Genomic DNA, 21360 nt, shown 5'->3' on the forward strand with positions numbered 1-21360 from the left:
TTAAACTCTTAAGCAAAAAAACTAGTTAATTACCTGAAAGTAATTACAAAAATGAAAGTTAATCCCATAGGCTCCAAGTTGACAAGGGTCCAGTAAACCAAAAGGGAATATTTGCACAAGTGGCCCAGTGCATTAAACTTTGATTAGGTTCACTTCGTTTACAACATCAGAGTTCTGGCTCTGGTCCTTTAAAGACATTTTCAGTCAAAGCAAAACATCACCTAAAATGAATAAAAGATCCATAGTGTGTCTGAAGAATACATTAAATAACAGTATTGTGAAAACTGTGGAAATGAGGTTTCTCTGCAGTGTTGCTGTGCATATTCTCTGTTACAGGAAGAGGAGCTTGACAATCCAAGAGAACCATGGAGTAGAGCCAAATCGAGAGGAGGTGCTTTGGGCCTGGATGGGTCTTAGATTATAATAGAACGATATCAGAAAAATCCTACTTGACAGAAACCTCTGGGCAGTTCTGCTCTATACAGCACAGTCGTCTTGCAAACATCTGGGGATGGACAGGGAAGTCTGGACTGACCTTGTCACCTTCATACATTTTTTTTGTTTATATTTTTATTTTGTAAGGGTCCCTCAAGAGCAAAAAAAACAAAATAACCCAGAATGTTGATACTGAAACAACCACAGCTTCTAAATCAGGTATGGAACATGTATATATGGATACCTAAGGGGTACCTTTTTATATAGACTCATGGATTAGTGAGTCTCTCTCTGCTAACTCTTTTCACTACTGCAATACTCATTTATAATTGTACTTTAAATTTCACTACAGAAATCATTAACCATCCAATGAAGAACCTTCTTTCATTTGTTTCCACTCTTGGGAAAAAAAAAAACTGGTCTTAGCCGCAGTGTCTGCTTCTTTGTTTCTTACATCTTTCCTATTCTGCCTTAGCTCAAATTCACTTTAAATAAAAGCCCCTGCCAAATGAATGTACATGTAATGCAAATTTAGAGACATGAAAACACTTTAAAACAGGTGTACAATCTTATCTGGAAAGGAGAGTGTTGTGGGCTGGTTTTCATTCCAACCAAGCAGAAGCAACACTCAACTGGCTCTGGGCATTTGTTAATGGGCTACCAATCTGAAGGTTGGAGTTTAATCCCAGGTACACCAAGCTGCCACTGTTGGTCCCCTGAGCAAGGCAATAGTTCTTCCATTCTACAAATCTACCATTTCCTGTGAAAAAATCCTGCTTATGTTGCAATAATTGATCACTTTCATTGAACGTTTTCCACAGTGGACCAATACCTGTTTAAACTGACCCCAGACTGATGAAGACTAACCCATTAAATGATGGGATCAGTGGCTGTGTCTCTTCGCCACACCCAATTTAACACACATGCAAATGTATCCTTAGTAAAACTAGTCATCCAAGCCAAGTATGTCATTCTGATTTTAGTTGATTTTGCTTGTGTGTAGACCAAAATTTTTATCATATGGCATATTTCTGACCATTTAAATTCCATGAAGGATCTTGGTTACTATGGAAACAAGCTTAGCTTTGCCCGATCAATTGTTTATCACGTGGCATAATGTTCCTCCCAAGTAAAATATAAACCATATTATTACATTATAGCAGATGTAAACAACCGTTCTCCCACCAGCCTCTCTCTAGCTCTTGCTTTTTTAGGTTAATTAAAATAAAAGAAGTCTGAAGACTTTCATGTAGAGGGTACAGCATTACCGCTGCCCTTGATACTGGAGACTCCTTCCAAAATTGTTAAACATCTCCTCAGAGAAAGCTTCATTCCAGCAATTAGATTTGTAATTGATTATTAAACCATGAACTGCAGAATACCTCTGAATGAACTGTCACTATAAAAACAATAGATTTGAATGAGCACATTAATATGTGCAATCTGATATACAGATGCCACTTCCGTCCCTTTTTTTTTTAATTGAATAATACATGATAAGTGCAGCCCAATGCCAACTGTTACTTCTCTGAAGCTGATTCTTGAAGTATACTCACGTATACTCTGAAGTATTTTATTCCTCAATCACCAGCATGATTTGCTATCAAATTTCAATTTCTCAAATAATGAATGTAACATATGCTTTGTAACTATTTATAGCTACATTTAAATGTGGTGTAATGTGAGTTCCTGTTCTGGAAGCTGTAAAAATTTTCCTCCAACAACCTAAAAAAATTAATTAGCAAAAGAAAGATTGAAAGAAAAAAAATCTCCCATAAAAATGACTGACTATTGCAAAGTACAAATAAAAGTCTCCACATCACCTCTTCTGCAAGGCAGCTTAAATGGATATCTTGCATTACATATTGTTAAATTTACTTTTGCTAGACAGTGGAGGTAAGAGTCTCTCTTTAACTCATTCCTGAATTCGATTACTGGGGCTGCATACATTATTCTGAACCTTGATCACTACATCTTCACTTGAATTAGTTTCATAACAGCCAGGTCACTCAGTGTGTTCCAATAAAATTCTAATTTAAGCAAGGCTATTTCAAACGAGCCTGGATTTTGTGAGCTCAAATCCTGGTAACAAGCTGTAAACAAATCCTAATTATAAAGCTTACCTACAGTGCTGGCTCTGAAGCATGAAATCTGCAGGCTAAATAGGCATAGTTTACAATAGTGGGCAAAGCTTCCCAAAGCACATATGATCATTTCAGTCACATTTTAGACAATTAGAAATCCCACACAAATCAACAAAGACAATCTCGGCTAGCCTTTTGCATATTAGCCCAAAACAACATTCTGCAATACCTGAAAATTTCCTCCAATACATTTTGTATGACTTTTATTTCATTCTTTCAGGTTACATATTGATTATTGCTCATCTACCATCAATTTGAAATATTTAAACATTTTTTTGACAAAGTAACATTAAAGATTCTCTTATTTGTACTGAATACAATAAATACAGGAGTGGATCTGATTTCCTACTAAGCTCGTTTCTATACGAGATGCTGGTGTTAACTCGCTGCACGTGCTGCTGTGGGACCGCTGTTCAAGTCAGCCGTAGACAGAGACTTGGATCCTGAGTCAACAGCAACACTGCGGAAAAAATTCTGGCCTTGCTAAAAACCCGTACACACAAGAGCCCCATGAAACACACAAAAGATGTATGCACACCCAAACACAGACAAACAGAAAAAATAAATTGGAAAAAAAAAATTTAAGACACATCAAGATCAGCACAAGTGTTAAACACTGAGAAATGGTGAAAATGATGGACAGTTGGGGCAATAACTGGAACTTGAACATGGTGATACAGTATAGGGCTTTGATACATAAAACTAATACCAAGTGTATGTCAGCATAAAATACAATATCATTAGAGAAACTGCTGGCGGATGTAATGAAGCATTTTAGGAGTTGTGGTGCAGTAATGCTGAGCTTGGCAACACCTTAGGAGGACAAGCGAAGTGAGATCTGTAACACTGTTATAATCAGAATAAACATCCAAAACCAGGTACTTGAATAGCAGAGATGTGTAAATCTGATGTATTAATGCTAAAACCTAAAACTTGTGTATTGTTGGTCTCTATAACTATTTTGCTATGCAGTAAAAGAAAAAAATGGCAAAGGAAGCACAGCTAAATGGAGCCTGAAGCAATTCACTCCCTTTATGAGAAACAGAAAAGTTGATCAAAGATGAAATAGTCATCTGTGATAAAGGTCCTTTTAAAAGTGTAGTGAAATAAAGGGCCACATTTTGTCCCATTATAATAAGCCATTCAGTTGAGGCAGCTTTGAGAACTTTTAAATCAAAGCAGTTTGTTCCAAACACCCCTTAATACAATGAAATGTGCAGCAAAGTCACTTTGTTTCACCTAATCCCCCCATTTTAGACAAACGATGGAGGGCCTTGCAAAGAAACGGTACCGGCCTGACTATACATTTGGTATTTCATCAAAATAATCTTTACTTCACAGTATATAAATCGAACATTTCAGTACATTTAACATTACACTAAAATGTAATAGAACATTTAATTTGCTTATCTCTATATTAATACAGGATGATTTCATGAGAACAGAAATGGAAAGTAAAAGATAGAAAAATCTTTCAGTTTTCTGTATAAATATTTAAATATACACCCCTGTGAATGATTATACAGCCTGAAAAGCATCTGCTATAATGTGGTAAGAAAATCAAGAACTAGAGCTTGAGAAACGCTCGATAGTGGGATCATTTTAAACCATTAATACTGGCTTCATTTCAATACCTCTTTAGGAGACACACTGGTTACCATCTGGCCACTGAAATAATGTGCCCAGTTGAAGTTATAGTAGGGTAAAGAGGCTCTGACCCCACATTTAACAGTGTCTAGTTAAAATTGAAGTAGAACAGAAAAACCCAAATTTTAAAATGTTTAGTAAAAATCAAATTAAAAAAAAATTTGCATGTGAAAACAGGAAAGATAATGTATAATTCGGACCTTTGGACCCAGCCATAACTGTGTCCCAACCCACCGTTTAATAGAAAGAAAACTAACAGAAGTAAAAAAGACAACAGGCCAAACCGCAAGTCCAACACAAAATCATTAAAGGTCAAAAGTGGAACATTAGTTTCTTATCTTTTTTTTTTTTCTTTTTTCTTCTTTTTTTGTCAAATCAGCTTAGCCAACATAAAACAAAAGATCTCTAAATGGATTACATACAACTAACACAATTCTTAAGAGGATGAAAGAGTGAAATCTCCATAAAGATGGTGCTAGGATGGGCCACTAGCAGTAGCAGCTCATAAAAAGATTAGAGTTATGCTATTTGTAGCAGAAAATAAATAAAAACTGCTGCAGCCATTACACAGCCAATCAGCACAGAGCCTCTCCCTTCCCCTGACAGACAGGCTGAATCCCAGCATCCCCTGGATTGATGAGTTTGGATAATTCTATAATCTTCAGTTTCTATTGGCGAGGTGCATTAATACCTGCAACAGACATGATTATAGGTTTGACATTTGAAAATGTGTAGATGTAGATTTTTGCCACAGAGAATTCAAAAGCAAGACCAAAGAAAAACAGGAAGCAGTAGATGCCACGACAAAGTAGGGCATACTTGCCTGTAGTAATTTGGCTTGAAGGGCCCATTTTTGTTTAGGCCTAGGTACTTGGCCTGCTCATCACTCAGCTCAGTGAGGTGGGCATCAAATGTGGGCAAGTGAAGGCTGGCCACATACTCATCTAAACAAAAGACAACACTTGACAGTCACTAAAAAATACAGTATGTGTAAAAAAAATAATGGATATGATACTGTGCAGCTTTGTGTTTAAACTGAAGAATCAAAAATGCACATCAGATGTTCAATTTCGTTGCAATAATGTGTGCCACTGACAATCAGAATCCAGTCTAATTTGGATGACTATTAGAAAGAAAACTGGAAGAAATGCTCCCTGCTTTCAATTAGGGAGTGTGAATGTGATGAATGCCTAATTTCCAGCCGTGACTAATTACCTTCCAGATATTTCTCTTGGAAATGAAACAGCTTGCTTCTTATGCCATCAGTCACATCTTCCTAAAGTGCTTTTTATATAACTGTTTACTTTAGTGATTCTAAGGTACAGGATTGAGAGAGGAATGGAAGGATGAGAGAGAAGGAGAAAGGGTACTGAAGGTTGCAGTGAGCACCAGCAGCAATCTCTGACAGGCTGACCTATATTCTTCTCTCCCCGCAAACCCGTATTGGGACACACATGGTTACGCTCTGAGCTGGAAACGGCACACATGCTTAATCATTCAGCACAGCAGAGTCTGCTGACAAACTGTTATAAAATCCCTCATGATTAGATGCAACACAGCAAAAAAAAATATCTAAATGCATAGGCAATATACCAGATTGTTATATGTGAATAGGTCTGACTCACCACTTAAGGTCTTAAATGTACATATATTACATACACATTAAAATGGGCATCTTACCCATCTTCTTAGGCAGCAGGTAAACATCCTGTTTGTAGCGGCCCTCTGGAGCATTGTACAGCTCTATTAGAGCCAGAGCCTGGGGAGGAGCCAGAAACTGGTTACCATGACAACAGTATCGTTGTATGCATAGGCATACAAGCACGCATGAGTACACATGCGCATGCACGCACAGAGGAGAGAACAGAATATTCTCAAACAGTATTTACTGCTTTAACGTAATTGATGTGTTCTGTGTCTCTCACCTGGGTTGTGGCTGTGATAGACAGGACAAATGTGGGTACAGTAGAACAGCTTAGGTTGAGGAGGCGACCCTAATTGAACACATACGGATTTAGACAAATATAAAAAAATAACATGCTCTCAAATGCACAATGATTCTTTTATTTGAGTCTTAGTTGGTACCAAATACCAAAATGTTAGACTGCAGTTATGTATATACATATTTATAGCACAATATGCATATTTATATGCAGAGAATAACAAATAAATCAATAGTTATAACAAATATAACTAACATTCTTAACACAATAATAGAATTCCATAGAAATCTCTCTCCATAGCCAGTCATGCCATTTTCCATAGCCAGTTCTTCATCCTCTTTTTTGATATGTGAAGCTTACCCTCTCTGCTTTACTGTGAGAGAGATGAACATACTGATACCTGATTTATGCTTGATGGATCAGCCCCAGCACAAGTGACGTTTGATTATACCAGAATGATAGTGGTATAAACATGAGAAATTTTGTAAATACTCTAAAATTACAGGTACACTACTGAATGCATGAATCATCAAAGTGGACAGACAAAACCATAGCTCCATGGTATACATGTAAGTAACTAGTAACATTTAAAAGCAAAACAATGTTGTTGTTATGGTTCAGCAGTGATGGATGTACTTGAAGATCTCTTGTTGTTGCAAAATCTTTACGGGGGTCTCTCAATCGATGTACCACTTACCATTATAGGAAAGGACAAAGTTACACATTTTTTTTCTGTAGAGGTTAAAAGTGATATTCTGTAATCTCGGTTATAATCTCACCTCTGCCAGTAACACTATTCTCTTGCCATCAGGCCAGATCACATGGTCCACCTGCGATCTCACACGCTCCCAGGTCAACTCAGGGGTCCTCAGACTGGCCTGATACACACAATACCAGCATTAGCAAATGTAGGAATTAACAGATACACTACGACATTAGCACAGAACATTTTTACACTAACACAGAAAGCTGCTAATTGCTCATTTGCACAGTCACACTATGAGTAAGATCATTAGGGTTTGCTCACCACATCGATCTCAGTGTTTGAGTGGCCCATGTTGCAGACAATGCAGCCGTTCTTCATGCGGTCCAGGTTCTCTCTCACCACCACATTCTTGTTCCCTAAGAAAAATGGAACAGCCATTATTTAATTCTGACCAATACATTAAATCAGAATTAACGATTCAAGGTGGCAATGATTTGCTGTGCCGCTGCCACATGATTTGCACATGACTGGATGCCTGCATAAACGAGCAGGTGCACAGGTGTTCCTATTAAAGTGGACAGTTAGTGTACATGGACACAAAAGTGAAAACAAACCTGTGCAGGTGATAACAATGTCCACTTGTCTGATGACCTCATTCAGTTTGACCAGTCTGAAGCCATCCATGCTGAGAGAAGAAGAGAGAATGATAAATATGGTGATCATCAGCTCATTTCTTTTTATGGTTAGAAACCTAATCTGCTCTATAATAAATTGTGAACATTTGTCTTTCCTCCAACTAAGAAAGCAAGCATCAATCAGCGTGTGTGTGTGTGTGTGTGTAGGGAATAATACAGTCTCCTTTCCCCACAACTGAAGAAGCCCCAATATATCCCTCACATTTAATAAAAAGATGCTTACCAAGCCTGCAAAGCACAAATAGGGTCAATTTCTGTGACATACACAATGGAACCCATTGCTTTCAAAGCAGCACAGCAGCCCTTTCCAACCTAAACACATACACAAAAATCTGGCTTGTATCATGCACACAGACATTTAATCCAAGACTTTGTTAATGCATGGCTCCACCTAGTGGCCATACTGACATTTGTAACAACAACAAAAATAATCATCATTATAATTATAACAATAATAACAATAAATCATATTTAATAATTATTAAATAAGTTTCTCGCATTGTATAAATGTAGTAGAGGTTCCATAGGTTAGACAACTACATAGCCAGCAGGTTCACTAGTCATTGTTGTTAAAACCAGGTGGCTAAAAAAAAGCAGAATGGCAGACAGTTGAGAAAAGAAAGCTGAATGTCCTTATAGTCTGTAGTCAACTGTTTATTGTATAAGACAAAACTGTAGTCTTTTTATGGATGTTATCATTTTCAAATATTACTTTTATGGTTAAATATAAATGCATGCTTTAGAAAGTTTTTTATAAATCCCACTTGTGCCTTCTGCTAAAGCAACTCTGGCCCACTCTGCCATGCTCTTTTTTATTTGTAGAAGCCTTATAGCACAGTGAAAATCGGAGGATGGGGTCAGAGCACAGAGTCAGCCATGATACAGCACCCCTGGAACAGAGAGGGTTAAGGGCCTTGCTCTGTTCACCTGCACTGCTCTTCATATTAACAACCCAGAGCCTTAACCACTTGAGTTACCACTGTCCATAATCATTCACAAAAGAAATGGTATTACCTTTTTGAATCACTGGTAAATTACATGGTAAATAAAAAGAAAGCCTTGAAACCCTGTGTGTAAAATGTGAACATATGTAACACACTGGAATTAATTTTGGTGTATCAATGGCTGGGTCTCACCTCTCCATAACCACACACTACCACCTGTTTCCCTCCAAACATCACATCCGTGGTCCTCTTCAAACTAGAAACACACAAAGAAATATAAGAGCTACTAAGAGAACATAGCGTGACTTTAATGAAATATGTTCCAGCCAGAAACAACACTTGACTTACCCATCCAGAATTGACTCACGGCAGCAATAGAGATTGTCAAATTTCTGCTTGGTGACTGAGTCATTGACGTTCATGGCAGGAACACACAGTTTGCCTGCCTTTGACAGCTGGTACAGCCTAGACATAGAAAAAATATTTAAATAGGAAACTAGATATACACTTTACTACATCCTGTCTCCAAATGAACCAAACAATCTCTAAAGTAAAAATACTGTTCGAATGCAACAAGATTTATACAGTGATGGCTTAAAAAGCAAAAAATTGCTGTCAAATTTATAGGTTTATACAGTCCTGTGCTGTCACTCATACATATTTCAAAGAAGAACCCAAAATTCGGAACAAACGTCACAAGGGCAATAAGTAAAAACACAAAATCAGCTGCACAGTAAAATGCACAATAAACATGCAGTCACAGTGGCATAATAACTGTAAACGTTCCAGTAAAATGTGCTTATGTAGTTCTGGTTACCTAAACAGAATAGAGCAAAAAAAACAAAAAAACAAAAAAAACATGAGAAGTGAAAACAACTAAGCTACAAAGGTTACAGTACATCATGTACTGTTCAAGAAGGGGAGCTATTCCTATTTCTAGCCACTAGATGGTACACAGAGTTTGGACAGCTGACCATGAAGCACGACCAAATTTATGCTCAGAAGAGAGAAACGGACAATACATGATGACCCTCTTTACACAGATGCAGCAAAATAGAGTTTTTAGTTAACAAAAAACGATTTGCAAAAATGAGAAACAGAAAAGTTGATCAAAGATGAAAGTCATCTGTGATAAAGGTCATTTTAAAAGAGTAGTGAAATAAAGGGACGCATTTTGCCCGTTAAAATAAGCCATTCAGTTGAGGCAGTTTTGAGAACTTTTAAATCAAAGCAGTTTGTTCCAAACACCATTCGTTGAGCTGGAGTTCCAAACACCCTGAGCTGGAGTTCAGTTCTGAGCAAGGTTTGCATTCATCAGGATCCTTTAGCAGGATGTAATTTAATGAATTTCTGACATTTTAAGTGCAAACAATCACAAAGTCTTAGATACACAAGAGAAGTTACAAAACATGAAAATCATAAATTTAGTTATAAGAGTCAGTAAGTCCCAGTCAAAGGCAGGAATATGTAGTTAGTATACGTCAAACACATATCGGTTGAAGAATCTCTGGGTTGAGATCTAAAGGTAGCATAAGGCTAACTGCTCACCTGTGAACTCCTGTCACACTTTCCTCCACAATGCCTTTGATCTTCTTGAACATGTTGGGGTATTTCTTATAGATCCAATGTGTCAGGTCTCCACCATCATCCAGAATCTAAAGAGGATTTGACAATTAAAGATGAGTTTGGAGGCTTCATAATAGAGGATGAATCTATAAAGCCAATTATTCAGATGAGGCAGACAACCTGCAGGTTCCCCTCTCACCATGTTGGGTTGCCAACCCTCCACATTCACACAGCGATCGATGCACCACCAGAAATCATCCTCCGACTCCCCCTTCCAAGCAAACACAGAGAAACCTGCCAAAGAGATGACAAACAGGAGTAAGATAATAGGGAGAAAATACAAAGAGAGAAAAAAAAGAAACTGAGCAAGAAGCATCTTCACCTCCCTCTGCCAGGGCAGCTGCCACCTCATTCTGGGTGGAATAGATGTTACAGGCAGCCCACCTGCACTGAGCACCCAATGCAGACAGAGTCTCCATCAGCACCTATATGCACATGCAAATAAACAAACATATGACCACTACAAATATTTGAAATCCTTATGTTTGTGTTCAAACCCTTCATTACAAATACAGACTACTTACAGCAGTCTGGGCCGTGATGTGAGTGCAGCCCACCACTTTAGCTCCAGCCAGGGGCTTTTCTCCCTGAGCTCTTTTCCTCAGAGCCATGAGAGCAGGCATCTCTGCAGAGAAAACACACATGGTATAGACTTTGAGAGTAATGATGATAAAAGTATAGAGACATGCATAGCTGCTACTCTCTTTCGCTTTTTTTTAACTGATAAATGATAAAAACAGGTTTGATAAAGTAGCTACAGGGAGGATGGTGGAGTATTACTGAACAGAGAAGAGTGTGTGCTCAGTGTTTGGCAGGTTATTAGGGGGGCGAAGTGGGAAGCACCATGTGGTCTATCCGTGTACTCTGAACATATGGGCCCCTCTGCAGCCCAGGAAGAGCACAGCATGTTCCACTCCACCCACAGACACATGCACCAAAACACATATATTAACATCCAGTAAATTCTGACACCTATAGCATTTTGAGGCCAAGCACCACCTGCTTGTATCCTATTGTACATAATGGTATTGTAAAGTGGTTTACCACCTACCCTGCTCAGCAATCTCTATCTCTCTGCGACCAAACTCAGCCTGCTTGATGTTCTTAATGCAGAAATCTCCATTGCCCTTGGAGTTCTTCTGCTGCTTGTCTCGAGGAGAGGTCTCGTCATCAGAGCTATCAGTGTAGGAGGCAGCTGGTGGGACAAGGAAGTGTGCATGAGCCAAATATCCACTCATACTACTAATGCTGCAATGAGCCATAATGATGATTATGTTTTCTCAGCATGAAGAGCAACATAAAGATTCAACAAAACATTAATTCCATAAACACAACCCAGATCTCCCGAGACACCAAGCTACCTATGAAAGTCAAAGTAAAGATTTTGTACCTGAGCTGTAGCTATCTGTTGAGGACTGAGAGATGGAGCGAGACAAAGAGCGCCGTCCGATCTTGGTGGGCCTTTTGTTGAACTCCTGCTTCTGGTCTGCAAACTGGATCTGCTACACAGTCAAGAAGAGGAGAAAGTACATGGATGAGAATGAGGGCAGTGTTTACAAACGAAGCTTTCTGAACTGACATCTCATATGGGTTGAATGTTAGCTGTCTGTATTGCCCAGTACATTAAAAAAATGGTATCTATTTTCAGTAAAAAATAGTTCTACTGAATCAATTATATAGGGAGTCTCTTGTCAACTTCAGTCATATCTGAAACCTCAAACTCTCAATGCTGCACCACCTCTGTTATCAGGTTTACATTTACAAAATTTGGCAAGATTACGAAGCACTCTCTGACCAAACAGTAGTGTCGGCCCAGGATTAAACTAGAACTGACCCTGGCTCCTCTGGGAGAAAATGTGCCTGAAGTCTCTGAAAACACTTTGGAAATGTGCCCCATGAGGTGGGAGGCAGCAACTGTCGGATGTGTGGGTAAACTGATGTTACTATTCATGGCATGGCAGCTGCCAGGAAGAGAACGATGTCTGTGTTGTGAGAGGATTAAAGTGCAAGGCACAGATAATGGCTCTGTTTATGACATAATCTGAATGAACAGCAGCTCTCAAATCCCTATGCTCTATCAAATGATATTGTTTGCATGGCCTTCTTATGTAAGACAGCCATTTTCAACATGTCATATCAAAGTTAGTGTAAAATTAATCATTATCCATCGTAATCATCAATGACAATTAATGAATGACCACATATCAGAGACATGTTCAGTTCTCAAGGTTTACCGGGTTAAGTTAAGTACCCTCCTAATCAACAATTAACTCAGTGCTGCTTACTTTGTGCACACATAGTATTTGAGGGAATCGTCTTCATTCCAATCCAATAAACAGCCTTAAATGTTTAGTCCAAACTCATCTAAAAAAATAGGCTTCCTCTGGATAAACTAATGGTTTATGCTAAACATTCAGATTCTGCCTTCAATTGTCTGCTCTCTACTGCTAAAAGTAGCATTTAGGAAATTGTTAACTCTTTCTAAACCATCCACTGTGCTACATTTTCCTAGCTAAATAAACGAAAATCCATCAACCTTCTCCATAAATGACAACGAAACTGGAAAAGACCAATACTGTATGAATAAAAATAACACTCATACTCTCTCCCCATCTTGCCAAATACAAAACCTATAATTTTAAGGAAAACATGGATAACCTTGAATTAGCTGACAAACATTTCAATCATGTTGAAGCCCACACAGTGTGACACACTGAGCATACAACTATGACTCATGTCTCATGTCTCTCTGTCTCACACGCATGTATGGAGAAAACCTTGACTATTTGTGTGCTTTGTGAAAATGGGTTTTGACTCACCAAGTGAGATGTGTAACACAATAGCCAGGATTGCACAGGCAGAACGTTGACTCATGGAGAGAAAGGCCACTGATCCACTCATATGTCACTGACGTTTCATTGTAAATGTTTCACAAAATGGTAACTTTAACTCTGCCACATGAACATTAACAGTCCTGAGTGGCCTCAAAGGAACAAGCTTAGACAAGCTAGTCTTTTCATGCATCTTCAATAACTGCTTTATCCTGCTCAGGGCCGGGGTGTAGACAAGATAGCGATGAAGGACTATTTAATGACACACTATACACGTGACGCCAGCACAGCTAAGTCTTTCCCATACCTATGTATATACAGCATAATCAAAATCAGAAGGCTTTTAGCTAAGCGTTTACCTAGAAACAAATGCACACATTTGGACACCGGTTGTCTCAAGTTTTTCTTAACTGAAACAAAAAACAGCAGATTAGTTGTGCTAGCAAACAGCACATCAGAGACATTCTCAGTTTTCAAGCTGCAGACTACAATTATACACCAAATCCAACACCTATCATTACAATGAATGAAGGCAATGTGTTCTCCACCAGTGTTAAACTCTCACCGGCTTCATTTGGCAGTAAGCCATTAACTGCTGACACTACTGGGTTTACAGAGGTCAGTGGCGCTTTAAGAGATTTTACTGAACATACAGATGAGCTTTTGTCTACCCTCTTTTTCCACAGATCCACCTCCATACTGAGATCTGAACCCCGCCCTGTAAGCCGCTCCTCTTACCTTTTTCACGACAGGCTCCCTGCACTCTCCAGCCTTCTTTTTCAGCATGTTTAAGTGGATGGATCTGAAGTGTGATGAAGCACAGATAGACAGACCCAGTACTGCCTGGGAACTTTTAAACCCTCTTCCCTCAAGGCCAGTCCTGCCTGGTTCTGCTGCCCATCCTGTACAATGCTCAATTGTTCCCTTTTTATACTTCTCCCATCATTCCTTTAATTGTTAATTGTTTAAAGCCTGGAAAGAACAGAGCTGTTTGAAATGAAGGGTAACTGTAGCCTTGTTTGGCTTAACCAACATTTTAATCAGGCCACTGCAAGTCCAAAGTGGTGGTGTGTATGATGAGGATTTTTTCAGGTGAGAGTTTATGAGGTGATTAAAGTATTTTCATGCCCTGAAGAGTGGGTCTTGCCAAGTATACTTGCTTACACTACAGGACCTCAACAAAGCATGCTTTGTGCAAGAGCTTAAAAAGCAGGACATATGAGCAGGAGGTGCAAGGTATACTGCCTCAGCAATCATGTTACAGGACCTTAGTGAAACACGAAATGCCAGGTGTCGCTTTGACAGGAAAGCATTTATAATGATGATCACAGGTTTAAATATGACTCAATGAACAGGTTTCACTGCTTTCTCAGAAATAACGAACTAAAAAATTAAAATAGATAAGAATATTTCCCAAAGGATTCTTTTTCAGATAGTATCGTAATGGTGTCCATAAGACTAAGGGAACAGCAAAATACACCAAATTTGATTTCAAGGGTGCTTTAAATGCAGTAGGTGAAGCATTTTAATCTCTGATAATAAGGGTGGATTAGTGGATTATCCAAAAAAAATCTCCATTTATGGCAATACAAGAAAGGTCATACGTTACCAGAGAGATTCGGATCTTGGCCTGAACTGCACATCAAATCACTAATGCAAAAATATGTCTTATATAAGAGAGCAGCACATGTACTGTGTGTTGAGAACACACAGGCATACCAACACCACTGACTGTTAGAATTTATGCAGACTTATGATGAATACAAAACAGAGCAGCAGAGAGCATAAATTTCCCAGGCCTGATTTAATGTCTGTTACATTCACCCAGAGAGTTATGCATTAAGTAATCACAGAAACAAGCAGCATTACTTAAGCCTGGTTAGCATCTTTTTTTTTTTTTACTAAACATGTTGGCAATGAGATGAAAGTCTGCGGTCAACAGAAGAGTTATATGAGAGAAGAGTTATATAACAGAAGAGTTATAAGAGTTATGTCTACAGTGTAAGTCTACACACTACTGAAAAGATTACTATTAATGTTAACTAGTAAAAAAAACATCCTACCGACAACCCGATTGTTCCTTAGCTGATGTGTGTAATGCAGAAGGCAACAGGATTTGATGTGTTTTAGTTGCAATATTAATTTACGTACAATTACATACTAAAGGGAAAACAATGATTTGCTAAAGTCAATGTTAATGATGTGTTCATTAATTCAACTCCAATTTATATCCACTGTATCCTCTAAGCATTGCTGATGTTGTTCCAATACAGGAAAAAAATATAAAATCACCATCAAGATCCAAATCGCTGCCACATAAATGTGCAATGTGCTCATCAAAACAGACAACGTTCCATAATCAGCCTCAACCACAAATAATACCAAGCTGAGCAGAAGAGCTTAGTTTGTCCAACACCTCTCACAATTACCCAAAAAAAATCTTGTTAGAAGAGTGATTTTGCATAGAGTTGTCTTCCCAGCTATCGCTAACCAGACAGTAACAGAGCAACAGTAATCAGTGCAGATATTTATGAGATATTTCTGCTCAATTGGCAGCAGCATCTGAGCAAAAGAAATAGGTTTTGCTGAGCAAGAAATAAAAATAGATGGAATGAAAACTTTGACTGCCAACCTCACCAACTCAAATCACTCATCTGGGTGCAAAAAAAAAGAACCAAACAGTTTACCCAGAGACAAGGAATGCCACTTTTGGAGTGAAACTATATGCCCTGTGTTAAAGTAACACTTTATTTTGGAGACAACAGACACCAGATTAGGTGCAATATTATAAATGGTACATATTTTTTTCTTCCTTTGTCTGCTCCCTGTTCTGGGTCACCACAGCGGATCACGTGGTCCGCATATTAGAATTGGCGCAGGTTTTACGCCGATGATGTCATATGTCCTGCTCCTGACATTGTCAAAAATTGCCAACTCCCGATGATGAGGAAAAACACTTAGATTAACAGCATTTGACAGATGGCCTTATCCAGAGCGATGTACAAAAGTGCTTTTAAGTCTCTATCGATTAATACATTAACACTGGTTTACTAAGTTACAGACTTAGGATACCATCAACCTAAATCTCCGAATCCTTTTCTGTTGGGCCATTCAGAAGTCCACAGCTATTGTAATCTGACAATATTCCATGACTTTATGGTCTGTAACATTTCATTTTTGGTTAAATAATTATAACTTGGATTAATGAATAATTAAAGACTACAATGGATTATGCGCAATATTACGATAGTTCCATTGAAAAGTTGGCAATGCTTCAAGTGAAACTAGAGATAATAGTAGAATTTAGAAAAACACTAATGAGATCATTTACTATGTTGGTGGTGTGATATTTCCTGGATAAAAACATATTTAAAATGTGTTTTTACCACTTATCGGTTTCCTGATCACCAAAACCTGCAATATATTTCGATCATATTTGCTGTATTTTGTGTTACCCAGTTTAGATTTATAATCATCTCGCTAATGGCAACTCATAGTCATTATTTTTTTATTTTTCAACCAATGAACGATAGCCGATGAATCAACTACTTCACTGTGATCCATCCACAGAGTTTAAATAGAGCCGTCACATTTCAAAGAGTCAGTTTCCAAAGGGCACAAGAATGAAGTTTACAGAGATTCATATTACTAACCAAACCTGTGAAGAATTTGGAAGAAAACAGCACTTTGACTGCTTATCAATCTCTGCCAGCTTAAAGACTGTGTACATACTATACATTAAGTGCAGCTGAACTGCAGTGACAAATGTTAAGAGGTCAAACAACTCCCAATGTCACGCTGGTCAGATAATAAACAGTACACATATGGTCAAACTCTGATGTTAGATACGGTGGGAATGTGAAAGAGGAAGGAAGAAAGGACTACTACAACCTGAATCCTGCAACCTAATGGAGCCACTGACAAAAATGACATATACTGAGAAGAATTTCTGATTGCCGCTAGCTATTCTGAGCCTCGTTTTATTTTTTAATGCTTATAAGTAAATTGCTCCTGTAGCTGTGGTGAAAGGCAGAACTGTTTAAAACTCTTCCTCCTGATATGTGGATAAATGCTGTTGTATAGCCAACAGCTAAAAAGACACAGACAACTGTTTGTGCTAGAACTTTCACTTCCACTAAATTGGGATAGTTACTTAATAAGATACTTAAGGCATACCGAATCATTTTGGTTAAGATGTCTACGGTTAGCAGGGTCAGAGGCAAATGAGGAGCTTTTGTGATGTGATGCCAACTAGTAAATATGACATTGGTCTATTGTGACTAAAAATCCAAGTGGAAAAAACAGGGTGGGTCCAACTTTGGGTTGAGCCCAGGACATCTGAAATGAGCTGGCACAATAAGGTTTGCACAAGCCTACAGGATGACAAAACTTCTGACTGGCTGAAAGTATACATTTCACAATTTTTTCCTCAATACTTCCTGGTAATGATTAATTTAAAGTTATTAACTGCCATCAAGTCTTTACTAGACAACATTATAAAACCTTCCTGCCTTCAGGCTACATTGGATGTAACAATTTAGGCTACATTGGATGAAACAATTTGTCAGTTTAAATTTTACACAATGGAATGGCAATTTAGTAATTAGGTACAGCAATAATTTACACAAAACAAAAGAAGCAGCCTTGCCATGTGTGGGAGAAATCAGTGTGAAGTTCTGGCATACAAGAAAAAGGTCAACAAAGTTAGCACAATAGCAATTGTGTATAAACCTGAGCGTTTTTGACGAGCTTTATTTCCTTAAATAAAGAAAAGTAAGTCTGTGGATTTGCTCCTTGAACTGTTTCATCCTAAGCTTATCCAGCTACAGTCTGAGCTTGAATTGGCACTTTTTTCTAGTTGAAATTACATTTGCAGACCTTCTGGATACATTTCTCTTAGCCTTCAACTGTTAATCTAGCTAACGAGAAAAAATTTGGACAATATGGATTGGTCCACAGTTTTTTTCTTCCAATAATCATAATCATATACACATTTGTTCCCCAAGGACAAACTGACATGAGTATATTTTTAACTAGCATCATCTTTCCAGCAATAAAACATTAAAAAGCCTTAAAGCAGTGAACAGTGCTTGATCTTTGATACTGCTTTTTTTCTGGCCAACAGATGTAGAAGGTGAGGTCTGATGAGTCTATACTCAGTATTCATAAACAAAAGGCAGTTTAAAGGGCAGCAGTGGAAAAAGCAGAGCAATCTCAGACTGTCATAACACCTTTGGTACATTCAGTTGATTTAATACCACAGTAAATGTCTTTGTATAATAAAGAACATAGAGAAATAAACCATTGCGCTATTGGGTTAAAAGAGTTATACAAAATGTGTATGTAATGTAATCCCTCTATGAGAAGAGTATTCTTTGCTCAGCTGCAAAGTAGGGGGTGCCAGATAGGTCGATTAAAAAACTTTTATGCAAAGTCATCCGATACGATTCCCTGCCACTAATAAAACAAACTCCCTCTCTCTTCTGCTGCGAGATGCCTCTTGATACTGAGCATCAGCTGTGCTTTGGAAAAAAAAAGTCAGTAATATCAACAAGAGCCTACATGATGCAGTACTATAGGATTCTTGCTACAGGGTCTCAAATCAACAGCAACGTAACCACTAAAGTTAAGTAGGACTACACATCAAATTGTTTCACAATTAAAATTTATTCTACATATTCATAGATATTTGGTCCAATCACACAAACTGTTTAAAAAGTTGATGGTGGCTATGACAGAAAGGGTTCAGAACACACAGTGCATTGCAGCCTGTTGTGTATGAAGCTGTCTAGCCACAGACCATTCAGAATGCCCAGACTGACCGCCGTCCCCTCTAGGTTCTGTCCAAGAGCACCTAAAATGGGCAACTGGGCATCAGAACTAGACTATGGAGCAATGGACGAAAGCAGCCTGGTCTAATGAATCACATTTTTTTGTTCATCATGTGGACGGGTGGGTGTGTGTACTTTAATTTCCTGGGGAAGTGATGGCACAACAATGAGAAGAAAGCAAGCCAGTGGAGGCATTGGCATGCACTGGGCAATGTTCTGCTTTGATGTGGCCAGGTACCACCTACACAAACACTGTAACAGACCAAGAACACAAGAACACCACTTCATAGCAATGATATTCCCTAATAGCAGTATTCCCTTATAGCAAGAGAATGCTCGGCCTCTAAATTCCTCAGATCTCAATCGGATCAAGCATCTGTGGGATGTGCTGGACAAGCAAGTCTGATACATGGAGGCCCCAACTCACACAGGACTTAAAGGATCTGCTAAAAAAGTCTTGGTGCCAGAAACCACAGCACAAAGAAGACCTACACAATATTAGGCAATTGGTTTTATTGTTTATTATCTATTCCGGTCACTAATATTCAGCATCAGAGGACAAAAAAAATCCTTATCCTGAAGCAGAGCGGCAGCATCAATAAAACCCTAAGTGCACTCAGGTGGCCATAAACCTGCTCCTGTGATCCAGTTCTAAAAACCTTTGCAAATGCACCACGTGACAAGAGGCAATCATTGTCTTGAGGCTTGTGGATAAAAGCTTCTATTTATGTGCCAGATGGTGTCCCTCTGAGGCTCTGAGTAAGCACTGAACAGCAAGTGCGATGTTCCTTCCTTCAAGTCTGGATAAGGGCACTAAAAACATCTTCTAATAATGTGTGATACATTTGCAGTGCTGATAAGCGGGGAAAGCAATTTGTTCAGGCAAAGTAATAGAAGCATTGCACAAAAGGTCCTGCTGAGTCTTCAATGGATCAACAAGAGTGGGGTGATCATTTATAAAGCCTGTGAAATGATAAGAAAAATATCAAGACTTTTAACGCCTATTTTTCAAAGGTGGGCTAGAAGAAGTTGCCAGTCAGGATAAAGGGAGAAAAAAAAAAGAAGGAAAAAAAAAAACAAAAAAAAAAACTCTGGACCTGAAAGAGAACCAGCCTCAGGTTTTTCATCCCAGAGGGGTTCAACTATTGTTCATAATGCAAAAAAAGCCATAATGCTTTTCTGAAGCCAGTGAAGAGCTCGCTGAATTAACCATGTACAAGTTCATGGTTAATTCAGCGAGCTCTTCACTGGCTTCAGACCTGCAGATAGGACAAATTTTGTCTATCTAAGGAAAAAACTCACTTAATGACTTTTAACTTTGCATTTGGGAACTGAACAAAAATCTGTATGTACTCATAAGCAAAAACATGTTATAATGTTACTGTGTGTTAACCTGAAGGGGATATATGTACCAGAAGCATGAGATCTAACAAAAAGAAAGTGACTAAACCCTTATTTCTCCTCAATGAGAACAGCACAGCTGAACTCACCATAACTGAGGTATTTCTTTCTACATGCACACAGCTGACAGAGGGAGCAAACCTAATTATATATAAATCATTATGCTCATGTAATTAGCACCATTTGCAGCAAATGTTTTCCTGATACACAGACTCTTCATTGTAACCCCATTAACTGTAAAACTCTCCATGAGGATTGTGGTGGCTGCTACAACAATCATGGAAACCCCACCACCAGGAGTCTAAAATACAGTAGTGGCAACTAGGGAAAGAAACCAAAAACAGGCTACTGGTTTTTGTGATCAATTCTTCTGTATAAGCCTGAATCAAGCTGACTGACAACACAAGAATAACTTTTTTAATAATCATTTGTTTAAGCACAGGGTCTATAATTAAAGCATCTTTCTTTTCTAGTCAAGCTGTATATTTAAATAGTGATGAGAAGTAATAATGCGCATGATATAACCTATGATCCAATGATAGGTGACTGTGAATGTTGAAATGTTTAGCCACAAGGTACTGATTTCACTTTCATGATTCCCAAAAAAATAAATGAAAGTATCTGCTAATAGACCAAAACTTTTTTATTCACTGCTGCCAGAATTTGGGGAGATGTTCAGTAGATATTACACAACTGTCGTGAATTAAATCACTGCTCCACCCAAGATCAACCAAGTTCATGCACACAGCTAATTCAGTCTTACGGCAATCTTCATAGGAACGTGCTTAGGCCTTTAAAACATGATATTCTTTCAGGAATTAAGTGAAAGAGTGTAAAACTGGTTTTCCTCTAGTGAAAGGGCTAATGTTCCAACAGGTGCCAAAGACTCTAATAGGGCATGAGATACAAGTCAGGGCATGAACCCTCGCGTGCTAATTTATCCACACTGAGAAGGATTTTTAGAAAGATGGGAACTATATATTTCTCTCACCAACAATAACTGCTTCACTTAATCATTAACAGTCCTTTTTAGGAAAATGATACAGAGTGGAGCACATTCCAGGGTTAAGTTTTTTCTTGGAACAATGTACATATACCGATGACTGAGGTGTTAAAGCTATTAGTGCAAAAAAAAGAGCTTAAAAATATTTTATTTT

General features: G+C 38.3%; 1 protein-coding gene across 2 annotated transcripts in view; it reads right to left on the reverse strand.

Moving 5' to 3' along the window:
- Nucleotides 1–2765: 2765 nt before the first annotated feature.
- Nucleotides 2766–21360, reverse strand: part of ahcyl2b (adenosylhomocysteinase like 2b) — a 29169-nt gene continuing 10574 nt past the window's right edge. The window contains exons 2-17 of one of the 2 annotated variants that reach the window (XM_060889030.1): nt 11531–11639; nt 11192–11335; nt 10665–10765; nt 10463–10565; nt 10280–10374; nt 10063–10169; nt 8863–8979; nt 8707–8770; nt 7794–7882; nt 7490–7560; nt 7197–7291; nt 6949–7047; nt 6152–6220; nt 5907–5985; nt 5050–5170; nt 2766–4917 (exon numbers count right to left, since the gene is read on the reverse strand). In XM_060889030.1, coding sequence (XP_060745013.1) covers nt 4911–4917; nt 5050–5170; nt 5907–5985; nt 6152–6220; nt 6949–7047; nt 7197–7291; nt 7490–7560; nt 7794–7882; nt 8707–8770; nt 8863–8979; nt 10063–10169; nt 10280–10374; nt 10463–10565; nt 10665–10765; nt 11192–11335; nt 11531–11639 — 1470 coding nt within the window. In that variant the 3' untranslated portion in view covers nt 2766–4910. Of the gene's footprint in view, nt 4918–5049; nt 5171–5906; nt 5986–6151; nt 6221–6948; nt 7048–7196; nt 7292–7489; nt 7561–7793; nt 7883–8706; nt 8771–8862; nt 8980–10062; nt 10170–10279; nt 10375–10462; nt 10566–10664; nt 10766–11191; nt 11336–11530; nt 11643–21360 lie in introns of both variants that reach the window. The other variant, XM_060889029.1, reaches the window with a different exon arrangement.

Source organism: Tachysurus vachellii, chromosome 16 (assembly GCF_030014155.1).
Source record: "Tachysurus vachellii isolate PV-2020 chromosome 16, HZAU_Pvac_v1, whole genome shotgun sequence".
NCBI classification, from domain to species: Eukaryota; Metazoa; Chordata; class Actinopteri; order Siluriformes; family Bagridae; genus Tachysurus; species Tachysurus vachellii.